The sequence below is a fragment of the Oryctolagus cuniculus genome, chromosome 11 (genome assembly GCF_051225735.1).
Source record: "Oryctolagus cuniculus isolate XC-2025 breed Fujian yellow rabbit chromosome 11, ASM5122573v1, whole genome shotgun sequence".
Lineage (NCBI taxonomy): Eukaryota > Metazoa > Chordata > Mammalia > Lagomorpha > Leporidae > Oryctolagus > Oryctolagus cuniculus.
The window spans coordinates 9,669,703-9,697,335 of record NC_142877.1 but is presented as its reverse complement, the minus strand read 5'-3'; the positions used below and the strand labels follow the sequence as shown (position 1 = coordinate 9,697,335).

The 27,633-nt window shown below is 58.2% G+C and overlaps 1 protein-coding gene across 5 annotated transcripts in view; it reads right to left on the bottom strand.

The window, feature by feature from the left end:
* The window catches only part of NFATC2 (nuclear factor of activated T cells 2), a 138,279-nt gene that overhangs the window by 90,181 nt on the left and 20,465 nt on the right, over positions 1–27,633 (bottom strand). For 3 of the 5 annotated variants that reach the window (XM_008250420.5, XM_051832680.3, XM_051832679.3), the window contains exons 2-3: positions 11,281–12,295; positions 6,551–6,722 (exon numbers count right to left, since the gene is read on the bottom strand). In XM_008250420.5, coding sequence (XP_008248642.1) covers positions 6,551–6,722; positions 11,281–12,295 — 1,187 coding nt within the window. The remainder of the gene's footprint in view (positions 1–6,550; positions 6,723–11,280; positions 12,296–27,633) is intronic. The other 2 variants (XM_008250423.5, XM_008250422.5) reach the window with 1 other exon arrangement.

The window sequence follows — 27,633 nt, the reverse complement described above, 5'->3', positions numbered from 1 at the left end:
CCTTATGTGGGGCACCTGCTTAGGGATCTCTCAGAGACCCCAGCCTGCCCCACTCGCAAAACACGCCCCCAGTGCAGCCAGGGCTCATCCTGCCCCTCCCAGGGGCAGCCCCACACACCAGCCCCTTTCCTCTACCCTGGCTACCCCCTGGCCCGGAGCCCCTGCCCCAGGCCCCCACTGCCCTCTGCTTTGCCTAGAGGAAACCTCCCCGGGGGGGCCTGCCCTGCCAGGCCCACTCCTCACAACCGTGGGTTTTCCCCCAACAGGACCTAACCACACGTCCAACCCGTCTGCAATTCTCCCACGCACGAGCCGTATCGCGTCTCTCCCTCCAGCCAGAATGCCAGTGTCAAGGGGTCGCAGGGCTGCTCCCAGCACCCGGCAGGTGCTTGGGAAATGAATCAATGAAGCGGTGAACCAATGAACCCGCTCAGATCACTCTGCTGCTCCCCCGTCCCCCTCCTCCTCCTCCTCCCCCTCTCCCTTCCTCTCCTCTCCCCTCCCCACTCCACTCCACTCCACTCCACTCCACTCCACTCCTCGCTGAGCCTGCCAGAGTCGCCAGCACGCCAGCACGCCAGCCCCGGTCGAAGGCAAAACCACATCAGCGAGACCCGCTTCCTGCCTTCAACGCACAACAGGGACTGCAGTGGCTGCTGGCCAAGTGGACGCCGGCGCCCTGCTCACGGCCACGGCTGCGCCCCGCCTGGGAGCAGAAAACTCTGGCCGGCTGCTCTCCTCCCTCGCTCAGCGCTGAGTCACGGGCGGCGACAGAACAGTGCTGCTCTGTGACCTGCTTTAGGAGATGAACGCTGGGAGCCTCTCCCAGCCTGCCCCGGCCGGGGCTACCTGGACACGCAGGCACGGCCCCCACCCCTCGCCCTGAGAAACCCAGGATGAAACAGAACCCAGCTTCTGCACCCCTGAGGAATCCCTCCTGGAGGAAAACCCCCGTCGTCTGTGCATCTGTCTGAACAGCTGGACGATCCAGAATGTTCTCTTCGGAGTGAGTCACGCTGTGGCTCCTCTAGCTGAAAGCATGCCCTTGGATTATTCTTCCCTTTGCAAACAGGTCCCAGAGATGCAGCAAAATGCCCCTACGAGGATGCACAAATGGGACAAGGGCTCGCCCGGGCAGCTCTCTGCGGGAGTGGGTGCAGGGACTCGGAGGCGGCCAGCAAGGACACAAGGCCCCTGCTGCTGCAGGTGCTGCGCCACCCCCTAAGCTGGCATCTCAACCTCACGTGGCCGCCAGGAAATGCAGTTGTAGGCCCAGGGCCCCCGCCCTGTCAAGAGGAGCCCAGCGGCTCCCTCTCTCTGAGGCCTGCAGTCCAGGGTCCGGCAGGTGCGCTGAGACACCCCGACTCCCCCAGGGGAGCCCCGGCGGTGCTCCAGAGCTCACGGGCCCTGAGCGAGGGCAGCCTGGACCCAGTGTGGACGGCACACAGAAATCCCAGCACCTGGGTCTGAGTCCAGCTCCGCGCCCGATTCCAGCTTCCCGCCACCGGACGGCCTGGGAGGCGGCAGGTGATGGCCCAGTGGGAGACGCAGACCCAGCTGTCCTGGCTGCTCTCGGGAAAACAAGCGTCCAGCCAGGCAGCACCGGAGCTGCACCCACAGACCCCAGGACACAGCCTGCGGGGACCCAAGAGTGACCGCCTCCCGGGGCCAGGCGCCTGTGCTCTCTGCCACGCCCCCATCACCCGCTATCGCTCCCTGGCCACGCCCCCCAACTCACTATCGCTCCCCGGCATTTGGCCGCCCCAGCCATTTCCCTTCCCAGCCCGAAGCCCACAGGCTTGTCCCCGGGGCCCTTTGTGTCCACTTCTTCCTGGCTCCGCCCTCAACCCACAGAGGGGACAGGCTGCTCCTGCAGGTGTGGGCCGCAGGGCCTCGCGAGGGGCTGCCCTCGGCCCTCGGCGACGGCCCCCCTAGGCCTGAGGGTGACAAGGTGCCAAGCTTTGTGCCAGCTCCAGGCTCGGATCTGCAGCTGCCCGCGTGACCCTTCTGCCGGGTGGCTCACAAGCCCCTCCTGCTCTCTCCGCCGCTCACTAGCTCCGCGCGTTCGCCCAAGGCGCTCTTTCTCCTGTACGTCTTCTCCCTCCACCTGCTGGTGAGCCAGCCGCGCAGCTGCCTCCCGGCCTCCCACTGCTGCCTTCTGCCTCCAACAGCAGCCTTGGGTCATTCACCAGCCTTGCCACAGCCTAACTTCCCTCCTTCCTCCCTAACGCCTCTAATCCAGTCCCCAGGGAGAAGCTGGTGTGATCTCAGAACTGTTTCCCTACTCAAAGTCCATCCCTCCCCTCTCCGCACTGGAATAAAATCCTGGCTCCTCACGTGGCTCCTGAGCCCTGCTCTGCCTGAGCCTGCCAAGCTGAACTTGAACGACACTGGCCACCCCGCAGTAACTCAGACACACATCAAGTTCTTCCCACCACAGGGCCTTTGCACATGCTGTGCCCAGTACACAGGATGCTCCCACCACCTCGCACCTGCTCCAAGGCCCAGCTAATGAGCCGCCCCCTCAGTATAAGGTAGAACTTCCAAGTACCACCTCTCAGAATGGTTTGTCATGTAGGATCTGTAACCCCCAAATTGTAAATCCAATGGATAAGCTCCTTAATCAGCCATCACGTCTCCCGACTCCAGCTGTGAGCCCACACATGTATTCCAGGCCGCCCTCATCTGGCCTCCATGGCCAGCACGGGCTCACTAGCCACCCTGCCCTCCCTTCCACTGGGGGCAGCTGCTGAACTCCATCAGGGTGGGGGTCTGTCACCCCTAGCAGGGGCCCTGTGCCCGTGCCCCGTGGGACCTCCACAAGCAGTCCCTACAGGAATGAGTCATGAGACCGAGAGCATTTAAGGTTTGCAACAAACTTTCTTCTAAGATCAAGTGACAATCAAAAAAAAAAAAAATGTAGAGAGAGAGAAAACAGCTGAGCATGCATGTTTTCAGATCTTTAATTTTATATCAAAGGAGAGCGAATGAAATGATCTTGTATTCATTTCCTTTTTATATAAAGAGCAACTCGAAACCACTGAGCACGAAAAAAAAAAAACCCGAAGCTCTACAGTTCGGCGAAGAAAAAAGAGAAGGGCGGGGCCCCAGCCTGGGGAGGGGAGAAGCAGCTGCGGTGGGGCCCAAAATAGCAGCAGCTGTGGAGACGGCAGGGCTGGGGCGAGGCTCGGCGGCGCAGCGAGGCCGGCCGGCCGCTGAGGCTGCTGCCCCCCGGCCCGGCCGACAGCAGCAGTCATCTCCACATCGCCACTCTGTTTCTCAAAGCACTTCCTTTTTTTAAAAAACTGGCTTTCCTGGGGTTGGCGCTGTGGCGTAGTGGGTAAGGCCACCAACTGCAACACCGGCATCCCATATGGGCGCCGGTTCAAGTCCCAGCTGCTCCACTTCCGATCCAGCTCTCTGCTATGGCCTGGAAAAGCGGATGGCCCAAGTGCTTGGGCCCCTGCACCTACATGGGAGACCTGGGCCCCTGTACCCACGTGGGAGACCTGGATGAAGCTCCTGGCTCCTGGCTCTGGCTTGGCCTGGCACTGGCCACTGTGGCCAACTGGGGAGTGAGCCAGCAGACGGGAGATCTCTCCCCCTCCCTCTGACTCTTTCAGGGTAACTTGGCTTTCCTGGCCGAGAACCCGGGAAGACAACGCCACCTATCCCAGGGGCTCTGAGACACCCCGCCTGGCCTCTCCCCACCCCGGAGCAGCTGGAATGGGGTTTTGTCACAGGCTCAATCAGACACGCTTCTTTCCCGTGTCTCACGTCTCCAGAATAGAAGCCCAACTGTCCCACGGCCACTCAGGTCCTACATCCTCTGGCCCCTCCCCACGTCTCTCCCCTTCCTGTCTCCCCTCAGTTCTTCATGTTCCTCTGCCCCCGGGCATTTGCACATGCCGGCCCCTCTCATCCACCCTCAGCCCCAGGCTCTTCCTCGGAGAAATCTTAGCTGATGTTCCTCCCCCAACTCCTCTGTTTCGCGAGTACCAGACACTTCTTCACATCACTTGCCACAGCTGTCGCTCTCCTGTCTGCAGGGCTGTTTAGTAAACCATGTGCTCTGTGCACAAGAGGCTGTAACTTCATTCTTTTTCCTACTTGCTTCTCGGCATTGCAGGCACTGCACGGCACAGACGCAGCAGGTGCTCCACAAACAGCTGCAGAGCGGGTGCACCTGCTGATCCTCAAGTCCAGTTCTCTGAGGCTTCACACCATATCTGGGGGGCTCTTCAAGCAGCCCCTTTCTCTAACCTGCTTTGAAAAACTTTCTCTCTCTTCCTGTAAAAATTCTGATTCCAACATGCAGTCTCACAGCACCCTCCAAGCCAGGACTGACCACGCTTGGTGACCCTGCCACAAGAAGCCAAGTACGGGTGTGACAAGTAACTGGTAACAGACCACCCTCCCACCCCAATAACTCTAAGAACAGAAGCACGCAAGGCAACTGGTTTCTGACATTGGACAGCAGGCAACGTTAAGACCAGTCCCTGAGGGAAAGAAAGCACAAGAGGTGAGCCCAGGGTCACAGCAGCTCACTGCCTCGGGACAGCTTCCCTTCCACACGCAGGGAGTGGGGCATCAGCACAGCGTGGTGGTCCTGCTGAGCACAGGAGGTAGAGTTTAGCACACCAGGCCGCGGAAGCAGCTGGAATCGGTAGGGCCAGGCAGGCATCAGAGAGGAGAAAGGCGCTCAGGGAGCCTCCAGTCCGGGGCCAAGGTGGGGAGGGGGCTGTGTGAGCACAGAGGAAGGCTAACGCATGGCAGAGACTGGAACAGAGCAGGGCTGGCACAGAGGGGGAAAGTACCTACAGTGCCAAAGTACTAAAACACGCATGTGAGAGCAACAGGCACCTGTCTTAGAGTAAGGGCTACCCCAAATCTGCCTGGGTAGGGCCTAGAACCAATCCCCAACCCGAGACATGGCTAAGAGCGCTCAAAGGCTGAGCCCCAGCAAGGTGTAGATGTGCATGGCTTTCCAGGGATCTACACATAGAATCAATATGAGCTCACAGTGCCCAGCCCATAACTGACCCGCCTGTAGAAGAAGGTAACACAACGCAGTGTCTCTGCACCATCTCCACAATGTCAGAATACAGCCGACAATCACAAGACAGCCAAGAAAGGAGAAAGTGACCCATGGTCAAGAAAAAAATATATACCAATGAAGAGCCGCAGAGTCCAACGTGGCTGCAGGGTGGGATTTAGAAAGAGCCACGTCTCAGGTTTCTCAAAGCCCCAATGTTATCACAGATGTCCTCCACTGGGGAGACAGCAAAACAACTGTGGCGGTTTGTGGGCTCGGGGATTTTTGTTTTGTTGCTTGGTTTAGGGTCTATTCAGGTTATGTGGTTTCTAATTAAGTTGTCTGGGAAATGTTCAAGAATTTGCATCATTAAGAATCACTGAAGGCAGTTCTGAGGCACACTGGGGACTAAGAACCTGTTCGTCTCATAGAATACTTTCACTTAAAGGCAAAAAGCTGCATTAACTTCATGACATTGAAGGTTCAGGTTGGCTGGTTCAGATTACTACACAATTAAGAAAACTACTTCAGGGAGCGAGTGCTGTGGCCTTGCAAGTAAAACTGCTGCCTGCAGTGTCAGCATCCCAAATGGTTGCTGGTTTGGGTCCCAGCTGTTCTACTTCTGATCCATCTCTCTGCTATGGCCTAGGAAAGCAGTGGAAGATGGCCAAAGTCCTGAGCCCCTACACCTGCATGGGAGACCCAGAAGAAGCTCCTGATTTCAGATCGGCCCAGCTCCAGCCATTGCACCCATTTGGAGAGTGAATCAGCAGATAGAGGACCTCTCTCTTTCCCCTCTCTTTCTGTGTCATTGACTTTCAAATAAATAAGTAAATCTTAAAAAAAAAAAAAAAAAAAAAAAGCTACTTCAACTCTAATCTGGAGGGGAAAAAAGTACACCTCTCTACTTATTAAAAAAAAAAAAAACTGAGGTTAAACCAAAAGCCATAGATATAAAAGATATTAAGAAAAAACAGGAGGAAACGCTCAGGGTATAAAGTAAACATCTTTTAAAAAAGCTGAGTGCAAACTACAAGTATTCAGATGTGTAGTGGTGGAGGCTGCCCTGTGGGTGAGTAGGAAAAAGACAACGGCGTGCTTATAACAGTTATTTCAGGTGGCCACGTGCAGTTTTAACTTATTTTTCTGTTTTACAAGAGCCTCCTGTTTTCCCTCAATGATCTCTTGCCTGAAACTGAAATTATGGCTTCGGAAACCCGTGAACACAGAAAGCTCTGCACAACCCCGGGGCTCCTCCATGGCCAGACAGGGGAAGGAGACCCTGCCCAGCAGTCCCACGTCTGCCTTTGTCCAGCCAGGAAGACTTTCTCCTCTGGTCTCTGAGCAGCTGCACGCATTTCTGGTACAATTCAAGCTCAAGGGGCCCCTCCCTCAGAGCAGGGAGAAGCCGAGACACTCACCACAGCCCGGCATGTGACAGCTTGGCCAGCTTGGCAGAAGTAGTCACCTAACCACAGACACAGCACACAAAAGGAGAAGAGCTCAAGTCCTTACCTGAACCACGGGGTGGCCTCCAGTTGGAGCTTTGACGGCCCCTCGGCTGCCCTCCGTCTCATAGTGGGCCCGGTGGTGTGGCTTGGGCTGCACCTCAATCCGTAGCTCATAGGAGCCAGACTGGCTGGAGAGTGGCCACTCCAGAGGAGGGAGAGACGCAGTCACTGGGATGCTGAAGGAGGAAATGCAGTCAGTGATGTGTACAACAAACCAGAACCCATCAGCCTGTACAATAAATGTAAACGGCCCCTTTTCTGAAATCGCATCCAGTGGACGTAAGAACGAGATGATGGGCGTTCAGGAGTCACACATTCTCAGAGATCTTTGCTCTCTCTTCCATCTGGCTAATGTGACCCACATCTCAATCAATGATGCCTCTTTCAATCTGTGTTAGTTATAGCATGCTTCCAACACCATCACCTCCCAGCTCTCAAAAACAAGGATGTTTCCTCTTCCACAGGAGCAAGTATGGGAGAAGCAACGTGGGGCTGAGCTGGAAAGCAAGGGGCCCACAGGTGTCACAAACCTGCCATGCAGCTTCAAGGAAGAACTTTATTCTCTCCTCCACAGCCCCCCATCACCACCTGGCAAGTGGACCAGACCGCATCTGCGGGCCAGTACAGCTCTTGGCTCTACATCTAAAACCTCATTAAAAGTCTATGTGAGACAGCAGGTAAGATGCTCTTGGGACACCTACCTCTGTATTAGAGCAGTGGGATCGAGTCCATGGTCAGCTTCCAATTCCAGCTACCTGTTAGTGCACACCCTGGTGGGTAGCAGGTGATGGCTCAAGTACGTGAGTCCCCACCACCCAGGGGGGAGACCTGAATTGACTGCCGGGCTCCTCTTGTAAGCCTGGCCCAGCCCCCACTGTTGTGGGCATTTGGGAACCAGTGGATGGAAGATCTCTGCATTTGTCTCTCTTTCAAATAATATTTATTGATTTGCAGCACATTTTGGGGAAAGGCCACTTCTAGTCACAATCACTACTTAGCAGGTCAAGTGCTGAACATTTAACCACAGAGAGATGTCTGATTTGGATACAGGCAAGACCAATCTCTCAGACCTCCTCGTGTTAAGTGACAAGCACACATCACTACAATAACTGGAGTTACACCCAAGTTCAAGCTCCAGGTCCACCCACCTGGGTGACTGAGCAAATGCCTCTGCCTCCCTGGGTGAACGAGCCGAGTACAATAAGTACCCAAGAAATATGAACTAGAGTTACTTTTTCCTGCAACATATTGTCTATTTCAAACAGATTTCCTATCACTACCTGACTTAGCCATGGTGTCAGATGTATCCACCTGCACGTCTGAAGCTGTCAGTCTTTGGGGACAGGCATTGGGTTTCAGGGTCTCAACACTACCCAGCACATAGGACAGGGACGGGCTGGTACCACAGCTCAATTGGCTAATCCTCTGCCTGCGGCGCCGGCACCCCGGGTTCTAGTCCTGGTCGGGGTGCCAGATTCTGTCCCGGTTGCCCCTCTTCCAGGCCAGCTCTCTGCTGTGGCCAGGGAGTGCAGTGGAGGATGGCCCAAGAACTTGGGCCCTGCACCCGCATGGGAGACCAGGAGAAGCACCTGGCTCCTGGCTTCGGATCAGCACGGTGCACTGGCTGCAGCATGCTGGCCGCAGTGGCCATTGGAGGGTGAACCAACGGCAAAAGGAAGACCTTTCTCTCTGTCTCTCTCTCTCACTGTCCACTCTGCCTGTCAAAAAAAAAAAAAAATAGGACAGGGACTTGATGTGGGTCTGGAATTTTGCCATTGAAGAACTGACTGAGGCCTACACCACCCCTTCTGTGTCTCGGAGCCACACCCCCAAATCACAGAGCAAAACAAGATTCAACTCGCCCCCCCAGCTCCACGCTAAGGGCGCCTCTCACACCTCCACACTGCCTCTTATCCCACTCATGTACTTAAAACGCCCTAAGAAATTCTCTCACTGGTGGGTAGACGGACGTGCGGGCGGGCAGACGGACACTGCAGAGAACGTGTGAGTGAGTGATCGGCTTCATTTCAAGGAAGCCCTGTGTAGTCAGAGTCGCCTTGCAGCTGCGAGTGCATGGGGTTGCGTCACCTTGTCCCCATCGGTCACAAGTGGCAGAAGTTATTAATCCAAGTGTCCTCTCTCCCTTGGCTCAGAGCCGCCGGGAGCAGCCGTGATCGGCTGGGCCTGGTACTGCGCAGCCGTCACCACGGAGGCAGCTCCATCTCCTCACTCACCTGGGCCTCTCTGCTGCCTGACGCCCGTCTCCGCTCCAGTCTCTGAGCACCCAGGGGCCTCTAATTCTACCTCGGACTCTGTGCCACGTGGCCTTCGGGATTCTGCCTGCAGCCAGCGCCTCAGTGTCAAACACTCTTATTTGCTCCACGTATGCAAGGTACAATTTTTAAGTCTGAAAACAAGACTCATAAAAGAGTCTGAGCCTGGAGGCGGTGCATTGTGGGTAAAGCCACTGCCTGCAGTGCCGGCATCCCACATGGGGTTCGAGTCCCAGCTGCTCCACTTCCAATCCAGGTCTCTGCTATGGCCTGGGAAGGCAGCAGAAGATGGCCCAAGTCCTTGGGCCCCCACCCCGACGTGGGAGACCCAGAAGAAGCTCCTGGCTCCTGGCTTCAAACTGGCGCAGCTCTGGCTGTTGTGGCCACTTGGGGAGTGAACCAGTGGATGTAAGACCTCTCTCTCTCTCTCTCTCTCTACCTCTCCTTCTCTCTCTCTATGTAACTCTGACTTTCAAATAAATAAATATTAAAAAAAAAAAAAAAGAATGGCGCCATCACCTAAGAAACCAATGGAAGATGGCCCAAGTGCTTGGGCCCCTGCCACCCACATGGAAGACCCGGATGAAGCTACTTGCCTCGGTCTGGTCCAGCTCTAGCCATTGTGGTCATCTGGGAGGTGAACCAACAGATGGAAGATCAAGTGCTCACTTGCTCTCTCTCCCTCTCCCCCTGGCAACTGTGACTTTCAAATAAATAAAAAGAACGGAGCCATGGAAGCCAGCGTCCAACTCTGCACCTGAACCCAGCCCCCCGCGGAGTCATGCCCATACCTGCGCTGAGCGGGGACATGAGGCTTCCCCAAACGCCTGCTCTCTCCACCTTACAGAAAATTCCTGCAAACTCACTGACTGGCACCTGCCAGAGACTAAAGGATGCTCGCATTCGGATGGAGCTCAGGCTGCCGGAGCAGGAAGGGTTTTATAAGCAACCAAGTCTCAGACAAACGCAGCACAACCCCACTGTGTACGTGTTTGCTTTCACCTGCTTGAAATACACAGGGACAGGGTGGAGGAGGAGACGGTGACGCACGGATGAAGGGCGACGGCGCAGGTCCCCAGCGCCCCTCCTGGCAGAACAGGGGGCGGAGGACCTGCTCCTGCCTCTGCACAGCCCCTTCCTGTCACCAAAATGAACGTAGGAAACAGCGAGCCGGGCTGGCAAGGGCATTCATGAAATGACAGGCACAGCGCATCACTCAGCGACACCCTGACCGTGGTGGCCAGCACGGCCCCAGCGACCGCGAGCTCCGTCTCCCCAGACAGGGCTCGCCAGGAGGCAGCCCATTGCAGAGCGGCTCCCCGATCGCAACGGCGGCCACTCCTTTCCTGAGATCCTGCTTTGTACTCAGAGTTGGCAGATTTCTCCTAATCCCTGAAAGTAACGCCACCAGGCAGGGACTACCGCTACCCTGGAAGTGAACCAAAGCCAGAGAGAGGCTTGGTAAAAATGAGTGAGGCCTGCCTGGGCCTGGCATCAAAAAACGGTGCTTAATGAGAGAGTCCGGATTGATTAGCAATGTCTGCACGGGCACAGCGCAAGACTGACGGCAGCAGCGGCAGTCCTGAGACACCCGGCAGCCCACCTGCTGCTGCCTACACGCGTCTGCTCAACTTGCCCAGGTTTTAAGCTCCGGGGAGACTGTGGCTCACGGGCTGCAGACTGTCTAGGGCCTCCAAATCCCAGGCACAGCACTGACGTGCCAACAAACACCAAGAAGGCAGTCACTTAGGAAGGCTTGACTCACGCACCCCGGGACGTCAGCTCCCTGGCAGCCAAAAGCTTGACCTGTTGAGCTCACCACGAGCTCCCCAGTATCTATCACAGAAGCTGCACACAGTGGGTGCCTCCTGCATGCTTGCTGAGTGACTGAAAGGATGTGAGGGGTCATATGAGCAAGTGCATCGATCGACTGGGTCAGGAACACTCGCGATACCCATCTTACAGGCGAGCAAAGTGCAGCTGGGAGCAGTCAACTGCCCTCTCAGGCTACAGATGGCAAAGCCGGGCTTACATCCAGAGTATCTGATGAAATTCCATGCTGAGCACCAGAAAACGGTCTCCTAAGACCAACCACGAGGGGCCGGCACTGTGACGTAGTAGGCTAAGCCTCTGCCTGCAGCACCGGCATCCCATAGGGGTGCAGGTTCCAGTCCCAGCTGCTCCACTTCCGATCCAGCTCTCTGCTGTGGCCTGGGAAAGCAGTAGAAGATGGCCCAAGTGCCTGGGCCCCTGCACCCACGTGGGAGACCTGGAAGAAGCTCCTGGCTCTCCTGGCTCTGGTTCAGCCCAGCTCCGGCCATTGCAGCCATATGGGGAGTGAACCAGCAGATGGAAGACCTTTCTCTCTCTCTCTGTAACTCTGCCTCTCAAATAAATAAATAAATAAATAAATAAATTAAAAAAACAGGCACACACTTGTGGCTTCCCAGGCCCCACTCACCTGCAGATGGGGATGGCAGGCACCAGCTGCTTGGGCCAGGTGGGCGGCACCAGCAAGATGGACTCGGGCGCCGAGTTCCTCCTCTCCTCCTGCTCACAGGGCCCCAGGAACTCCATGGCCGGGTAGATGTGGCGGGGCAGGCCGGCCTTGGCCTGGGCGGTGGACACGGGCGACGGGTCAGGGCTGGTCTTCCACATCTTCGGGGGAACCCCGCAAGGCGCGTCCCCGGCGAGGCTGCTCAGGGCATCCATGAGGACGGCAGAGCCGGCCGTGGGGGGGTAGCCCGCGGGGGCGCCGTCGTCCCGGGGCTGCGGCGAGGGGCTCCGGGAGCGCTGGGGCGAGGCTCCGGGCAGCGGGGCAGCCGCGGCCTCGGCGCACGAATGCCTCCTCTTGGCACCAGGCGATGAGGAGCGGGAGGCCGGACGGGGTGCGGGCGAGTGGCGGCCCAGGCAGCTGTCCTCGGCGAGGCTGGCTCGAGGTGACATTATTGGCGACGTTCTGGGGGAATAATGGGTAGGGATGTTTTGAAAGTGGGGACACAGGTCGTCCGGCCCGCCGCCGTTATTGGGCGAGACGCAGGGCGAGGTGTAGGGGGAGAAGGTGTCGGAAATGAAGCTGGCGGATGAGCCGCTGCTCGCAGGGCTCAAGCAAAGCGGCTCGCGGTAGCCCTCGAAGCCAGGCACGGGCAAGGTGAACCTCGGGCCGGCGGCCGCCCCCACCAGCGGCTGCTCTGGCAGAAGGCCGGCGGCGTCTCTCGCGCGGAGGGAACCCCCTGCCTGCATCAGTTCGTGGGATGGAGTGATCTCGATCCGAGGGCTCGGGCCCGAGGCCCTCGCTGGCTGGGCTGGGCTCAGAAAGTTCTGGGGCCCTACCCTATCCGGCTCTGCGAACCGGCCAGGGGGCTCGCCAGAGAGACTGGCGAGGGGGCTGTACGGCTTGAGGCCGCAGTCCAAGACATCAACGGGGTATTCGAGTCCGGAGGGTGGGCTGCCGGCCTTATGTGCACTCGGTTCTTCTGGAAAGAGAAGGGGGAGGGGTCTCTTTAAGCCTCTCAAACAGCACTCCCGAGGCAGAGCCGTCACAGGTCGGCTTTCGTCCCCTGTCTCTGTCCTTCCGTCCCCACCGCGCCGACCCCCGAGCTACAAGCGTCCGCCCCTCACCACGAGGAAAGCATGGGTGCCTTGGCGGCCCCCGAGGTCTCCCAATGACAGAGACCAAGGAGAACTGACGCCCACCTGGACCACGCCCCGCAGGCCGGGCTCCGAGGACGAGTTGGGCTAGGACCTCCCCACTCTGGCTCAAACGCAACTCTGAGAAGACGCATGGCTGACCTCACAGTGCAGACGGCACTCCCAAACTCCCGCGCCTGGAACACTACTCACTCCCCACCCCCCCACCACGATGCAGGACACATTGACAGCCCTGCTGCCCGGGCTGCCCGGTGCCAACGCTGGTCACGACCCGCAAATCAGTCTCCTAGCCCACCAGTGGGTCATGACCCCGAAACACACTCATCTCCTACTCTACAAGTACAAGACAGCTGCGGAACCCCGAGGGACGCTGCACTGGCCGCAGTGTCCTGTGTGGCACTGGACGTGAACTACAGAGGCTCACGCCTGAGCACGAGCGACCCCACCCTCGCCCCAACCTGCGCCCCAGCTGTGCCATTTCACAGATGAGGGGACCGAGGCCCCAGGCAGGAAAGAGATTCACCCACAGACACAGAATGAGCATGTTTGGAAGTCCTGCCTGGGGGTCACTCGGCCCCCAGAAAGCAGGGCCAGGTGACAGAGGCCCCCAGACCAGCAAAGCAGTGGTGTCGCTTTGTCGTCTCAGTGGGCGTCCACCTCGGGCTTGTGCTGCCAGCTCAGCAGGACCGAGCACTGGAGGACGCTGCTCATGTGCACTGCTCCACGCCACCCGCCTAAGGACATGGCCACCAGCCCCCGCACAGAGCCCACCCCCCACGCCCGACCCTGCCTCGGTGGACGGCCGTCCTGCGAAGCCTGCACGCGTTCGGGTGCACGGGGCTGCGGGGGACCGAGTGTCCGCTCCCGGCACTCGTCACCTGACTGTGTCTCCACAGCCCCACTCTGCGGTGACCCTGCTCTCTCCATCAGCCGCAGGGCTCAGCTGGGCTCTTGTCCCACCCAGCTGCACATCCTCGCTGCTCTGTCACCAAACCGAAACATGTCTGCCCCTGTCCGATGAGTCCACCCCGCTCTGAGCCACCTGGAGTGTCACTGTCACCATCAATCACCCTGGGTCCATCCATTTCCACACTTGCCCCCTGCGTCACGGTCCCCAAGCAGCCACCTCTGAAAATGTCCACTTTCAAAATCCACCACAGAAACTTCCTCTTCATATAGGACGTAGGAGTCGGCAAGACCTCCGTCCCAAGACCCCCACCTGTCCCCAGAGGCCACGCCGCACCTCTGCTACCCTGCCTGCTCCCCCAGCCCCAGTGTCCTGGAGTGCGCCCCGCCCTCCGCCTGGAATCTTCCTCCCAGGCTCCAGGCTCTTCCTGCGGCTACTTCCTGCCGGCTGCCATGCACCTGCTCAGCCAGCCGTCACCACGCTCGTCCCCACCCTCCTGTCCTCCCTACACTCACCCCTGCTGAATCTCAGCCTGCTACGCCAGACAAGGCAAACCACGGCCCAGGAGCCCCCAGTCCACCCTGCGGACCGCGTTTGTCAGTAAGTTTTGTTGGCACACAGCCACACCTGTTTGTTCCCCCAGGCTCTGTGGCTGCAGCTGCACCCCTGCAGCAGAGCCGTAGCTGCGACAGGAGAGGCAAACGCTCGCTCCCCGGCCCTTTATGCAAGTCAGTGACTGCACTCCCGGGCTCGGATCGCGGCTCTCGCGGTTCAGCATTGTCTGCCAAGTACCTGCCACAGTGCCTGGCACTCACAGGCCCTCCATCAGCAGAGGCCGAGCGAATGAGCAAGTCAAAGTCATGACTGAGGGCCTGACGGGCCAGACCCACAGCCTCTTCCTGAGGCCTCGCGACCCGTTCCTGTCTCAGGGGGGTCTGGGACCACTCGGGCAGGCTTCCACCTCCTCGTGTCCTCTCTGTCCAGCTCAGCTGACCAGGTGGGAGCCACACAGTGCCCCGCTTCAGGAGAAAACCCCAAAACTGGCTTCCTACAGCTCACCCAGTGAAGATAAAGGACCTCCTCCACTGGCTCAGCCCTGCCGGGTCCTGCTTGCTTGTCCAGCCTTGCCTCTCTCTACTCTCTCACCTCTCCCTCCTCTGGACTCTAAACTTTTGGAAAGCACCAGGTTCCTTCCTGCCTCGGGGCCTTTGCACCTCCTGTGGCCTCTGCCTCAACGGCTCCACCCCCACTCACACTGAGACCTGAGCCTAAAAGTGGATGAGCAGAATCTCCAGGGAGGGTGACTGGGCACCGTCCGTCTACATCTAAAACACACGCGCCCTGGGAGCCAGCTCGGCCACGCCCAGACACCGCTCCTGCCGCTCACCGTGCAGAAGGGAGCACTCGAGACCGATCCCTGCAGCCCTCCGTGAGCCCCCAAGACTGCAAACAACCTCGAGTCCACCTACAGCGACTGGCAAGCTGCTGCTGCTGTGTTCACACGGCCACAAAAAGGCTTGGAAAGCGCCCGCTGCGCGGAGACCAGCAATGCTGAGGTTTGGTTTTAAAGGAGAAAGCGAGACGCACACAGCACGCAGTGTACAACCAGGCGAGAGGGCTCTGTGCACACGGCACGCGGCTGTCATGGTCTCTGCCAGGTCCCGGTCCCGGTGACTACCCCTCCAGGGAGGGGACCGCGCACGGCAGACAGGAGCCTGCCTGACTTCTGGACTATGCAGCGAAACGTAATTCCCCAAAGACGCTATTCCACTTTGTAAGTGGTGGTGGGAGTGACGTAACCTGATAATGTGGTAATGAAACTCTGGTTTACAAAGCAGGAAATTGAGACCCTGGTCCTCCTCCACCACTAACCAGCCGTGTGGCTTTGGAAAAGTCCCCACCCACCCCAGTCCTCGGCAGGGACTGGATCAGACCCCTGGCTTGCTCCTGCCTCTGAAAATCTCTTGAGGTTAGTCGCTGGGGCCTGGAGATCTTGTGAAGCTGACAATGTCAACTTGGACTTGAACTTGTGCCCACGCGCGCACGCACACACACACACACACACACACACGCAGCCACACTCCTTCCCAGTGGGTCACAGAGAATCAACTTTTAATCTAGGAAGAGATCCACAGCAAATCCACGCCTGACAGCATTCTGAGTGTCCACTGCCCCGTGACCCAGCAGAACCAGGCACCCAAAGTCTCTTGGCAAAAACCCCAGCCTTATCAGAAACACCGCATTGCGTGTTATGGGGAGCAGGCCCCGGGGCCGACGGGCACGGCCGGGGAATGCAGCCACAAAGGCTCCCGCAGCCCAGCAGGCCTGAGAACAGAAAGCCTGGCTTTGCTGAGCTTAAAAGGATTTAAGGCTTTTACGCTGCTTCCCATCAAGCCCGCAGCGTCTCTCTCTTTCCCTAAGACCTTGCTGTGCGGCAAGCAGAGGAGCTGGAAGCAATGAATCACTGTCATTTCACTCAGTCCCGGGCACCGGGCAGCAGACTCCCGAACAGCATGCCGGTAAAACGCTCCCTCAGTAGGTGGGATTCCCTGTCTCCGCCACCTCGCAGAGAGCCGGCTCTGTCGCAGTTGCCGCCGCGTCCACGCGGCGCTGGGTGAAGCCACTTTCAGCTGAGAACCCCACAACTGTCTCAGGAGGGCTTCCAGAAAGTTCCCTTCCTGACCACCTGCACTGTCCTTGTGCTGGCCCTGCACCAACAGTCAATATTATTTACTTAATATTTCTATTGACATTCACTCACATGAATCTCTTTTTTATTTTGCAAGGAAACTTGACACCACTACCACAAATGGAAAATCAGTGTCACCTCTCTAAATAGAAGGTAGGGTAGAAATAGAAGAAAAAATAAAAGGTGCTAAATTCAAGTGAGCCACAGCGGCTGGCCCTGGCACGGAGCCGGGGCTCACTGCCCCCGCCCTGGGGGCCTTCGGTATTGAGGCATCACTCACTGTACAGACGCGGGATCTGAGGACTCCCACCTCGTGTTAAACATGCTTGCTACCCCCGCCACACTCAAGACAGACAGCTCTACCATGGCCACACGGGGTCTGCTGCGTCAGAGCCAGGAGGTGGGAGACGGAAGAGCAAATGTTAGAAAGGAGTGGGGGCTGGAGCTGTGGCATAGCAGGTGAAGCTGCCACCTGCGGTGCTAGAATCCCATATGAGTGCTGTTTGAGCCCTGGCTGCTCCACTTCTGATCCAGCTCCCTGCTAATGCACCTGGGAAGGCAATGGAAGATGGCCCACGTGCTTTAGCCCCTGCACCTACGTAGGAGATCCAGTTGGAACTCCAGACTCCTGGCTAGAACCCTAGCCCTAGCCCTAGCCCTAGCCCTAACACCAAATGAGACCCACAGTGCTACGCTTGTCAGCCTTGCCCAGCACGCACGGCCAGTGTGCGGCAGAAGCCCAGAGACCACTGCCAGCACCACCCACAACTGCAACAAACCTGGAACAATAGAGAGACGGCCCCAGCAGGTAACCAGGCCGTCCCCACGCAGCCTCCAGGGGTGTCACTGCCACCACCCTCCTTTCATCAGGATCTGGGGGGCGGTGCCTGTTTAGGTCCCCTGAGTGTTGAAGGAGCTCTCTGGCCACGCTCAGAGAGCGCAGGAAAACACTGCGGGGGAGGCTGGCCCAGGCCCCCTATGCAGAGGGCTCCATCAGCGGAGGGAGGCGAGCCCGGTACAGCAGACCCCACCCCCGGCCATAGGACCTGGGGAAACTCCACAGCCTGGTGTCGCGTGGGGGCGGGGCGGATGCTGTCGGTGATGACACCGACCCGAGGATTCATTCAACCCACAAAAAGCCCACAGCACACAGCAGTCTCACTTCCCGGGGCCTCCTGGGTCACTGCTGGCACTATTACTGACAGAATGATCTTTAAGTGAAAATTCTGCCTTTCGCCCGCTATGGAAGAAGAAAAGGACCTGGTCAGCATTTCAATAACTCTTTTTCACTCCAGTTCTATGGGCCCACAGAAAATGTGTGGCGCAGTGGGTTAAGCCGCTGCTCATTCCTCAGGAGTGCTGGTTCGCGTCCCGGCTGCCCCACTTCTGATCCAGCTCCCTGCTGATGCGCCTGGGAAAGCAGCAGAAGATGGCCCAGTGCCTGGGCCCCGGCACCCACGTGGGAGCCCTGGACAGAGCTCCAGGCTGTTAGCTTCTGCCTGGTCCAGCCTTAACCATTGTGGCCATTTGGATGGAAGATCAATTGATCAATCAATCTCTCTCTCTGTCTCTCTCTCCCTGTAACTCCGCCTTTCAAATAAATCAATAAATCTTCAAGGAAACAAGCACAGGGAATGGGGAGACCACGCAGCCACGCGCCCTCCTTCCACCTTTTGCACTTCTCCTGCAGGCTCCTGGGGAGCACATCCACCGAACCCTACTAAGGTATGAGTGACGCAGCAGGAGACCGTGGTCTGACCTCGCCCGTCTACACCACTCACTCTGCTCATCTGCCCCGCGTTCCTGCACTTGTCTCCCAGAACCGCAGGAGGGAGGTTCAGCGAGGTCGCAGGGCTTCTGAGTGGCAGAGCCGGGACTCAGGCTCGGACAACCTGCTCCCTGCCCCCCCCCCCCCAGCCACCGCTGAGCCCCGCTGAGCCCCGCTGAGCCCCGCTTCTCACGCAAGGGGCTCTCTCCTAGAGCTGACACTTCAACTCCCACGCAGGGACGGCTGGAGCCGCACCTTTCACCCAGGACGCAGGTCACCCCCGACAACCGCAGACGCTGGCTCCTTCCTTCTGGAATGTTCCCAATCCCTCCGTTTGCCCCAGAACTGAGTCAAGGATTATTTTAAAATCGCACACGGGCCGGCGCGGTGGTCTCTGCCAGCGCCTTCTCCTCCCGCAGGCCTGCCGCCCGCCCTCACAGACGCTCACACAGCCAAGTCTGAAGCAGCCGCCGACAGATCACTTTTGAAAACGGGAACAGCGAGAGAACATCTTCTCCAATGAGAAGTGCAGGCGGGTGGAATTTTCGGGAAGCAGAATAGAGTGACCAAAATAGAAACCCAGCAGGGCTACTTACACCGGGGCGGCAAAGTTAACTGGTGCCTTCAGGTTTGAATGCTGGGAAAAGAGATGGCAGGGCAAGGCCTGGAAACAGATGCCCCTCGGACAGGTCATGGAGCCATGGAGCCAAGGCCCATCCCTGTCCAAGGTGGTCAGCCAGCCCCTCACGCCATGAGCTCACGGCCAGAGGTGCTATGAGTTCCAGGTCCTGGGCTTGAGACATCACAGTCTGTCGCCATGGCAACGCTCAGGATGCCACCACCTGGCCCCGCAGATCTGCAGCCAAAGAGAGGGGCTGCAGGGACCGCACACCGGACGGGGTGGGCGGGCCGCTTTCTCCTCTGGCGGCTTGCACAGCCCACAGGACAGACTCTCTCTCTACGAAGCCACAAGACCGCCTTCCACCCAGCCATAGTTTCAAAGCGCCCCCGAGGCCCCGCAGACACAGCGTCACGCACATCACGCACACGGGCGCTGTGAGAACAGGATTCCCCACCAATGAATCAGGGACACCACTAACGACAGAGACGCGGGCTGGCCCGCCCTCCACTCAGAGGTGACACACGCGGGCACAGCGCCTGCATGCCGAGAAATTCCTCCCGGATAAATCAGGCACACAAGTGCCAGGAAGACGAGGTGGGGCGCTCGCCATCCTGGCTTGGCCACGCGAGAGCCCTGGACAAGGCCACCTTGAATGCTCCGGTCTCTGCTGACCCTGTCCCAGCAAAGACCGCTGTCTGCTTCCTCCAGACACGCTCAAAAGCAGGGCTCAGTCGCCCTGCCCAAATCAGCCGCCGTGAGGCCAGGCGCCGGGGACACAGGCCCCGGATGATCCACAAGCAATGAGCCTTACAGACGGGCTGCTGGCAGCGCCCTGTGCAAAAACATTCGCGCCCACACGCTGACGTGGGAGGTAGGGGAGACGCATGCAACCTGCAACCCACAGGCCTCAAGGTCACCTTGGAGATGGAGGCAGTGGGGCTGGGGCTTCCGGTAGACGCAGCCTCGTCTGCCTAGAGGGAACCTCCCGTCGCTGGGCTGAGGCCGTCTCGTGGGGCCCTCCTGCCTTGCAGAACCCCAGACTGCTCCACCTGTTTTTATTCACTCCACCTGGTGACGGTCCCTGTGCCACCAGCTTTTGCGTGCACTGCCTCTCTCAGGCAAGAGGGCTGTCTCCAACATCTCTGTGCTACACCCAGAGAAACTGAGGCATGGGGTGCAGACACTCCCAAGATGACAAAAATAGGGGCAAAGCTGGGATTCAAACCCAGGCGTCGAGGCCGGCACTGTGGTAAAGCAGGTAAAGCCACCACCTACAGTGCCGGCATCCCATATGGGTGCCAGTTCCAGTCCCAGCTGCTCCTCTTCCTATCCAGCTCTCTGCCATGGCCTGGGAAAGCAGTGGAAGACGGCCCAAGTGCTCGGGCCCCTGTACCCCCATGGAGACCCAGAAGAAGCTCCTGGCTCCTGGCTTTGGGTCAGCCCAGCTCCACTGTTGTGGACATCTGGGGAGTGAACCAGCAGATGGAGGACCCCTCCCTCCCTCTGCCTTTCAAGTAAATAAATATATGTTTAAAAAAAAAAAAAAAAGAGGCATCACTTGTGCACAACACAATGCAGCAGCGCTTCATGTCCGTCGCCTGCTTTTTTGTGGGGAAACACAACTTGGGACACACAACGTTCCCAGCCCCCTGCTGGGCTCCCACGTGACCCCACCCAGGAGCCACCACTTGCCGGACTCCTCTCCCCACAGGCTGAACCTGAGTGACCTTGACCATCACACAAACACAATTCTGCAAGCCGGGCGCGTGGTACTGCTTTTGCTCAACAGTAAGTCAGCGACTCAGCCTCAGCAGGTGCAGCAGCCGTTTCCATCTTATTACCGCGTAGTAGCTCATGTCAGGAACACACCACAAGCCTGATCCAACCAGCCTGCCGTCTCTCCAGACAGCCCCTCGAGGCCGGACTTATAATGCAGGAGCCTGTGTCTGTATAGCGCATGACAGCAGGATCCAGCTGGCTTCCCCCCAAAAGCAGAAGGAAAGAGCTGGTCAGAAGAATGAGCCAGAAATAGGTTTCAGACGGCCTTGCTGTCACACTGGCCAGAGCAGCCCCTTCCCTCATCCCCTAAGAGCCCCAGCCAGGAGCCCTGGTCACCCTGACACCAGCCTCCCCTGCGGGCGTCCCCCTGTGGCCTGCAGAGCCCAGCGCCAGGCTGCGTTCGTTCGGTCAACTTCGGAACCAAGTGCAGGCTTCCCCTCGGAGGGGGCGGCCCAGGCAGCCCTGGCCTGGGCGGAGATTAACCTCCACACCTGCTGGGGCCTTCATCTACACTTTTCTCCAGGAGCTTTCACTTCTGTGCCAGGTTCCTGGGGGTGGGCGCACGTGCAGGGGGGTGAGGGGTGCTGGCAGCCCCTGGCCATTAAGACGTTCCCCCCCGTCCAGCACAACACAGCCAATGTCCCGGACCTGCAGCCCCCCTTCTGGGGAGCACTCGCATCCACAGCCCCTTCCCGCGGGCGGGCTGTCACAGAATTCTGCAGGCACCGGGACCTGGGGGCCCTGCCCCCCTCGGCAGGCAGGCCCTAGCAGGTCTGTTTTCATAAGGACTCTGGCAAATCCCAGCTCTGCGGGCCGCGTTCTTCCCTCCAGAAAGCTCACCCCAGCGCGGCTCCATGGACATTCGCACGGGAAGGGCCGCTTCTCCAAATGCACTTTATGAACTCACCAGGCCCACGAAGGAAAATGTGCTTTCACAAATCCGCAGATTAAAAGGTCGAGAGGAGCCCCACGTGCCAACTCGGGTAAAGCAGCCTACGGTCTCCCCTGGCTTGCTTGCTTTTTGCGGGGGGCAGAAAGAAAAAACAAGGGGCCCTGCAGAGAAACCGGGGACAGAGGGACAGGTTAAGAAGACACCACCGGGATCCACCTGGCAAGACCCGGATGGCCCGTGTCTTCAGCAAGAGCTCGCCAAGAACAGGGACCGGTGGGGTTCTCGGAGACGGGAGAGACACAGCGGTCAGTCTGACCACACACAGCAGACGACTCTCACTTGCATCTCGGTTCAGACAAATGCGTGTGAAACACCAGTTGTGAGAGCAGCCAGAAACCCGGTCGCTGGCTCTGTTATTGAGTCATTTCAGTTGGAATAACAGCATTGGCTTTTTCTCAAGAATCCTTATCTTCGAGAGACAGGCAGACTATTAACAAAATATCATGCCATCTGGAATTCGATTCAGAGTAACCAGAGGTGGGGTGGGCAGCACATGTGGGCTGGAAGGGAGGGAGGAAGATGTCTTGCTGGAGCTGGGTGACCAGGGCTCATCAGGGCACAGCACTGTCTTTTTGCATATTTGGGGGAAGTTCACAAGTTCAGGGGGAGAGTCAAAGGCAGTTCCTCCACCCGGCTCTGCTCCAGGTAAGCAGGCAGACAGCTCCTGGGCCAGCCCAGGAAGGACCCCAGGGCCACTCCCCCATTGATTGACTCCCTGAGCTCAGTTTGAGAACAATCAGCAAAAACCGAACCTCGAATCAACCCAGGGAAGCTGGGTTTAGCCAGAGCCTGTGGCTATTTCCTGTGCTGGGGAGGGAGGGAGGAGGAAGTCCCCTGTGGGAGGGGCCACAGCACCCCCTCCCTCCCAGTGCATTTTCAGGGCTGTGCTTTCCTGGCCATGGCTCAGGCAGTCCCATGGGGCCAGGACACGGCACCTGGGGAGACCCTGCATCCTGGGGAGAGGCAGCCCCAGGGAACCTCCCAACCATGGAACCTGGACAACGGAGGACGCTTTTGCAGCCAGCCCAGTTCTAGGAGGGAGGGGCAGAGGAGAGCTTCTGCAGACGGGAACAGGCACAGGAGTCAGACAACTTGCTGCTGGGCGGACTCTAGCCCGCCACCAACCTACCCTGCCAACCCACCAGCCAGCACACGCCTTCACTCCCCGCCCAGCCTCTCTTAAGGTCCGGGACCCAGCAGAGACCAAGACCAAGACCCTGTCCTATAAGCAAGCAGAGCCTGCAGAAATTCAGGGGGGTTGGGGTTCTCAGAGCTGGCTGCCATGGCCATTGGCACCGCACGTCCACGTCACCCCCACTACCCGTGCCTGAATCACATGGCCTCCCGGGAATGTCACGTGCGCCTGAGCAATGGACGCCGTCTTCACTGGTCCCATTTTACAGATGAGAAAACGCAAGTCCAGAAAACCAAATCACCCGTCCCGCGGCACACGGCAAAGGAACGGCGCAACTTCTCATCCATCTGTTCGGCAAATACGTGCCGTGTGTTTGCTACATGCCAGGCACCTCTGCTCAGCCAAGGTCAGCCAAGTAGAAGGGAGCAGAGGAAGCACGTTCAGCCAAGATTCCCTGATTTCAGACCTGGTGCTCTGACTTGCTGAGCCAGTGAGGTGGCGGGAAGCAGTGGCCTCCACCAGGATGGGGAAAGAGAGAGAGAGAGCAGCGGGACCCCTTTCGCATCCTCTTTGTTCATCTCTCAGTTTTCTGGAAGGGTTATAATGAGGATGATCCCGTCAGGGGAGCAGCAAGCCCACAGTGACACAGGGAGCGAGCGTCACGGGACTGGCTCTGCCTGGGTGCAGGGCACCTTCTGGCTGTGCACTGTAGAGCGTGGGGGACCCCAAGTGCCCTGTCCTACCCCCACTTCCTAAGGCATGACTCCCAGCCAAGTGAACTCACCCCCAAAGAGGCTAAACATCGGCCAGGGTGCAGCCGGGGAGAGGGTGGCGCCGAGGCAGCACTGAGACATAGACACCGCCCAGGCTGCCTTCTCCAGATTGACTGAACGGGCCGCCTTGCAGGGCCAGCGAGCTTGGGGAACCAAGCTGACGACACGGCCAAAGGTGTTCAGAGCGGCTGCTCCCATCCCAACCTAGGCCGCCTTCCACCCGGGAACCAGCACGCGCTGCGTTCCGCGGTGAAGAACGCCGGAGCCCACTTCAGTCCCCTCTCCTCTGCCTCCCTACGCGAGCCCCACTTCACCTTTCCAGCTGCACCTGGAGACATTATTTGCCCAAAGCAGGCTTACGGAGGCCCGTCCTTAACTCCACACAGACGGCAACGTCTCTGAAAGCCGCGTGTGTTTAGCGAACCTGCTTGCTTACTCTAGGCCTCTATTTTTAGAAAGCACAAAAAAAAAAAAAAAAAAAAAAAAAAAAAACAGATATTGTATCACAGCACCTCATTTGTCCCTATTTGTTTACCAGGCTGTGTGCCATAATGGCCTGGGGGGCGGGGCAGAAAAGGGCAGGGACCACAGCTAATTCATCTCTCCACACCCGCTTGGCCTGGCACAAAACCAGCATTCAGTGTGTTGCTGAAAGCACTGGTTTTCATTACCCCTGCAGGGTCCCGAGCAGGTGCTCCTCGGTTGAAACACGGAAGGCTCCCAAGACGTGGCGTGAAATGCACACGGCGGGGGAGGCGGGGACGGGCACCGGGGACGGGCGATGCAGGAGCTGCAGCTGCCATCAGCTTTCCCGAGGGCTGTGGCCCCAGAGCTTGAAGGATCCAGGAATGGACTCTACAAGGCTGGAGGCCGCTGCCCACCCCGAAGGGTCACAGGGGGCAGCTCGGGCCTTCCCCTCCGAGGAAGTGAAGGGGGCACACGTGGGATGTCTCAGGGCAGACCAGAAGGCAGCAGTCCCACCACATCCGTCCCCAAGTGGTATGCAGGGGATCCGGCACCTCTGGGCCGCCAGGGATCCCAGCGCTATCCGAGTCGGCAGAATGCACCAGCGGATCACGAGGCTCGACTTTTGGGCTGCCTGGAGACGGCCAGAGCGTCTCCGCCTCCGAGCATGGCTCCGGCTGTCACCCCCACCGGAAAAGAGAGGCTACTTTGCACATCTCTAGGCAAATGTATTCGAAAGGGGAGGCGGACAATTTCTTAGCAAGATGCCATTCCCCGAGGCTGACTCCAGTAGAAACAAATTCCCAAGGACACAGCAGAGACAGCCCTCAAGGGAGGGCTCCAGGGTGGGCGTCCGGCCCGGCAGCGAGGCCTTCGTCCCGCCCGGGAGACCGGGGCTGATTCTCAGCGCTGGCTCCTGACTCCGGCTTCTTCCGACACAGACCCTGGAGGCAGCAGCTGGGTTCCTGCCGCACGAGCGGGAGCCCTGGGTTGTGTCCCCGGCTCCCAGCTCCCAGCTCCCAGCTCCCGGCTCCCGGCTCCCACCCCCAGAGTTGTTGCAGGCATCCGAGGAGGGAGCGTGTGAATGAGCGCACGCACTCTCTCTCAAATGAACAAACACACATTTTAAAAAGCAGCAGTTCTACAAAAAGGCACCCGGGGGCTCTCTCACAACTTTACAACCCAGAATGCCCAGGGCTGCACGAACCACCCTGGGCGTAGAGGGACAGAGACCAACATCCCTCAGGAACGTTGCTGGGAAAACCTTACCAACCCAACAGAGGCCGCCGTAACGACCAAGTGGGGCATAGCACGGATGTCTCAGCATTAGAAAATCCGTCTGTACAAGCCGACATATTAATCATTTCTCCATAGATGTCAAGAAACTTTTGATGTGACTAAACTTCCGTGCCTAAAAAACTTTCAAGGAAACAGGAACGGATGAAAGGATATCCCTCCTGAGCGTAATATACATCTTAAGCAGATGCGTGGCCTACAAGATAAGGTGTCCATGTGCCATATCCGACGGCCTCGGGTTCAACCACAGATGCAGCTCCCGGCTCCACCTGCTTGCTAATGCAGACCCGGGCAGGTGGTGACAGCGACACAAGTACCCAGGTTTCTGCTGCCACGCGGGAGAAATCGACTGAGTTCCTGGCTCCTGGCTTTGACTCCTGCTGGGGCCGTTGTGGGCATTTGAGGAGTAAGCAGAAGCAGAAAAGAGCTCTCTCCCCTCACTCTGTGTCTCTCTCTGACAACAACAACAATAATAATACATGCACACATCTCAATCCGAACACTTAGGGCCGGTGTCGTGGCGTAGCCAGTAAAGCTGTCGCCTATGATGTCAGCATCCCTTACAGGCACCGCTTCAAGACCCGGCTGCTCCACTTCCAATCCAGCTCCCTGCTAACAAGCCTGGGAAAGCAGAGGAAGACAGCCCAAGTTCTTGGAGCCCTGCACCCATGTGGGAGACCCAGATGTGGCTCCTGGCCCAACCCTGACCTTTGCGGCCATTTGGGGAGTGAACCAGTAAATAGAAGATATGTCTCCCTCTCCTCAACTCTGCCCTTCAAATAAATAAAATCCTTTTTTTTAAATTAAAGAATAAAAATAAAGCCAGCACTAGAGGTACTCCTGCGAGAGCCAAGAAGGTGCCAAGGACGCCTGCTGTCCCTACCAGAGGCATCCGCTGGACCATGCAACAGACAAGGGGACCCAACGGAGGCCCTCACTCAGCAAGGGCAGGAGCTCAGCCGTACCCCCTCCCAGGTAGGCCAGGATCTGACACGGCAGGTGCTCAACACTACATGCACGAGCACCTCTCTCTCTCTCTCTCTCTCTCTTTTTTTTTTTGACAGGCAGAGTGGACAGAGAGAGAAGGGTCTTCCTTTTCCGTTGGTTCACCCCCCAATGGCTGCTCCGGCCGGCGCACCGCGCTGATCCGAAGGCAGGAGCCAGGTGCTTCTCCTGGTCTCCCATGGGGGGCAGGGCCCAAGCACTTGGACCATCCTCCACTGCACTCCCAGGCCACAGCAGAGAGCTGGCCTGGAAGAGGGGCAACCAGGACAGAATCCGGCGCCCCGACCGGGACTAGAACCCGGGGTGCCGGTGCTGCAGGCGAAGGATTAGCCTAGTGAGCCGCGCGAGCGCCTCTCTTAACATAAGCAAGGGTCTGATCCAGCACAAGGGAGAGAGCAGACCCTGTGTTCGTGGAGTTAAGCGAGTTCACGCACCGCAGGCGGACTCAGCCCCAGGAGGGCAGGGCTCTCCTCCCAGGCCTTCTCCACGTAGGCAGACGGCCCCGCTGGTAAACGCGTGCAGTCGCAGCCGTGCCCTGGCCGCAGGCCCCTGCCAGCTGCTGCACATGTGTCTCTCATCAGGGAAGGGCGCGGACCCCTCCCACTGCGGCTCCGCGCTGCGCCAGGCACTGAAGCTCCGACTTCAGCTCTGCCATTTGCCAGCTCTGCTTGCTTGGGGAAGTTACTGCACCTCTCTGTGCCCCTCTCTGTGGGGGCGGAGATAACAGAACCCACTTAGGCTTCGGGGGTCCAGTCCCACAACATGGGCGTCTCCCCAGAACTCCCTGAGCACCCCCACCAGAGCTGACCAGGAAGTCTGTCCCCACGAGCAGTCTCCGCGGCCCCTCGCTTGCGGCCAGCTCACGGCCTGAGCTGAGGGCGCCCCTTCACACGCATCACCAAGAGCCGACCCTGCAACAAAGCCAGGCCAGGGCAGGCCCCCGGAGACTTCCACCCTGCAGAAGCTGAGGGAGTGGGTGCTGTGCACCCCTGGGCGGGCCAGACCCACACCTGCGGTGTCTTCCAGCAGCCTCTCCAAGCCACAGCGTCCTTTCTCTTCCTGAGCGCCCACTGTCGGAGCCCCCCAAGTGCCAGCATGGTCCCTGTGTGACAAGCAGATGACTCCGGAGTGAACTCTAGGCTCTCGGGGTTTCTCGAAGAACTTCCTTCCAAAGACCCTGGTCTGTCTGGAAACCCGACCTCCGCCAGGTGTTCACAGCGCACGTCAGCAGTGAGAAACCACGCCCTCCGCGCTCATGAGGGGGCGCTGCAGCGCTGTGCGCTTCCTCCCAAGAACCCAGAGCTCTATTTTAATCACGAGAAGAATCTCAGAAAAACCCTACATTATGACGGTACAGCAAAAGGACCACGGAGGGGGGAAAAGAAAAGTAAATTTATTCTGATGCAAAAAAGGTTTGCAAATCTTTCCACCATCTGTATTTTTCCAGGAGCTTCTGTAGGCCGCTCCCTCGCAGGGATTTCAGAATCCTTTGCACCCAAGAAACTTTTCATTCCACTTCTGCATGAACTTTTTTGAAGAACTGGCCTCCCCCTCCTCCATATTCCTCACAACTGTCAAGGACTGTGTAAACCTGAACAGAGTATGGATTGTAAAACTCATGTGCCGACGCTGGTTGTTAATTACAAGTGCCCCACGCCGCCGTGAGAATTCATGAGGAATGGGAGCAGCCTGTGTGGAAGCTGTGTCCTATCTCTGTAACATTTCTGTAAATACGGGCCTGTTCCAAACAATAAAGTTTATTTAAAAAAATA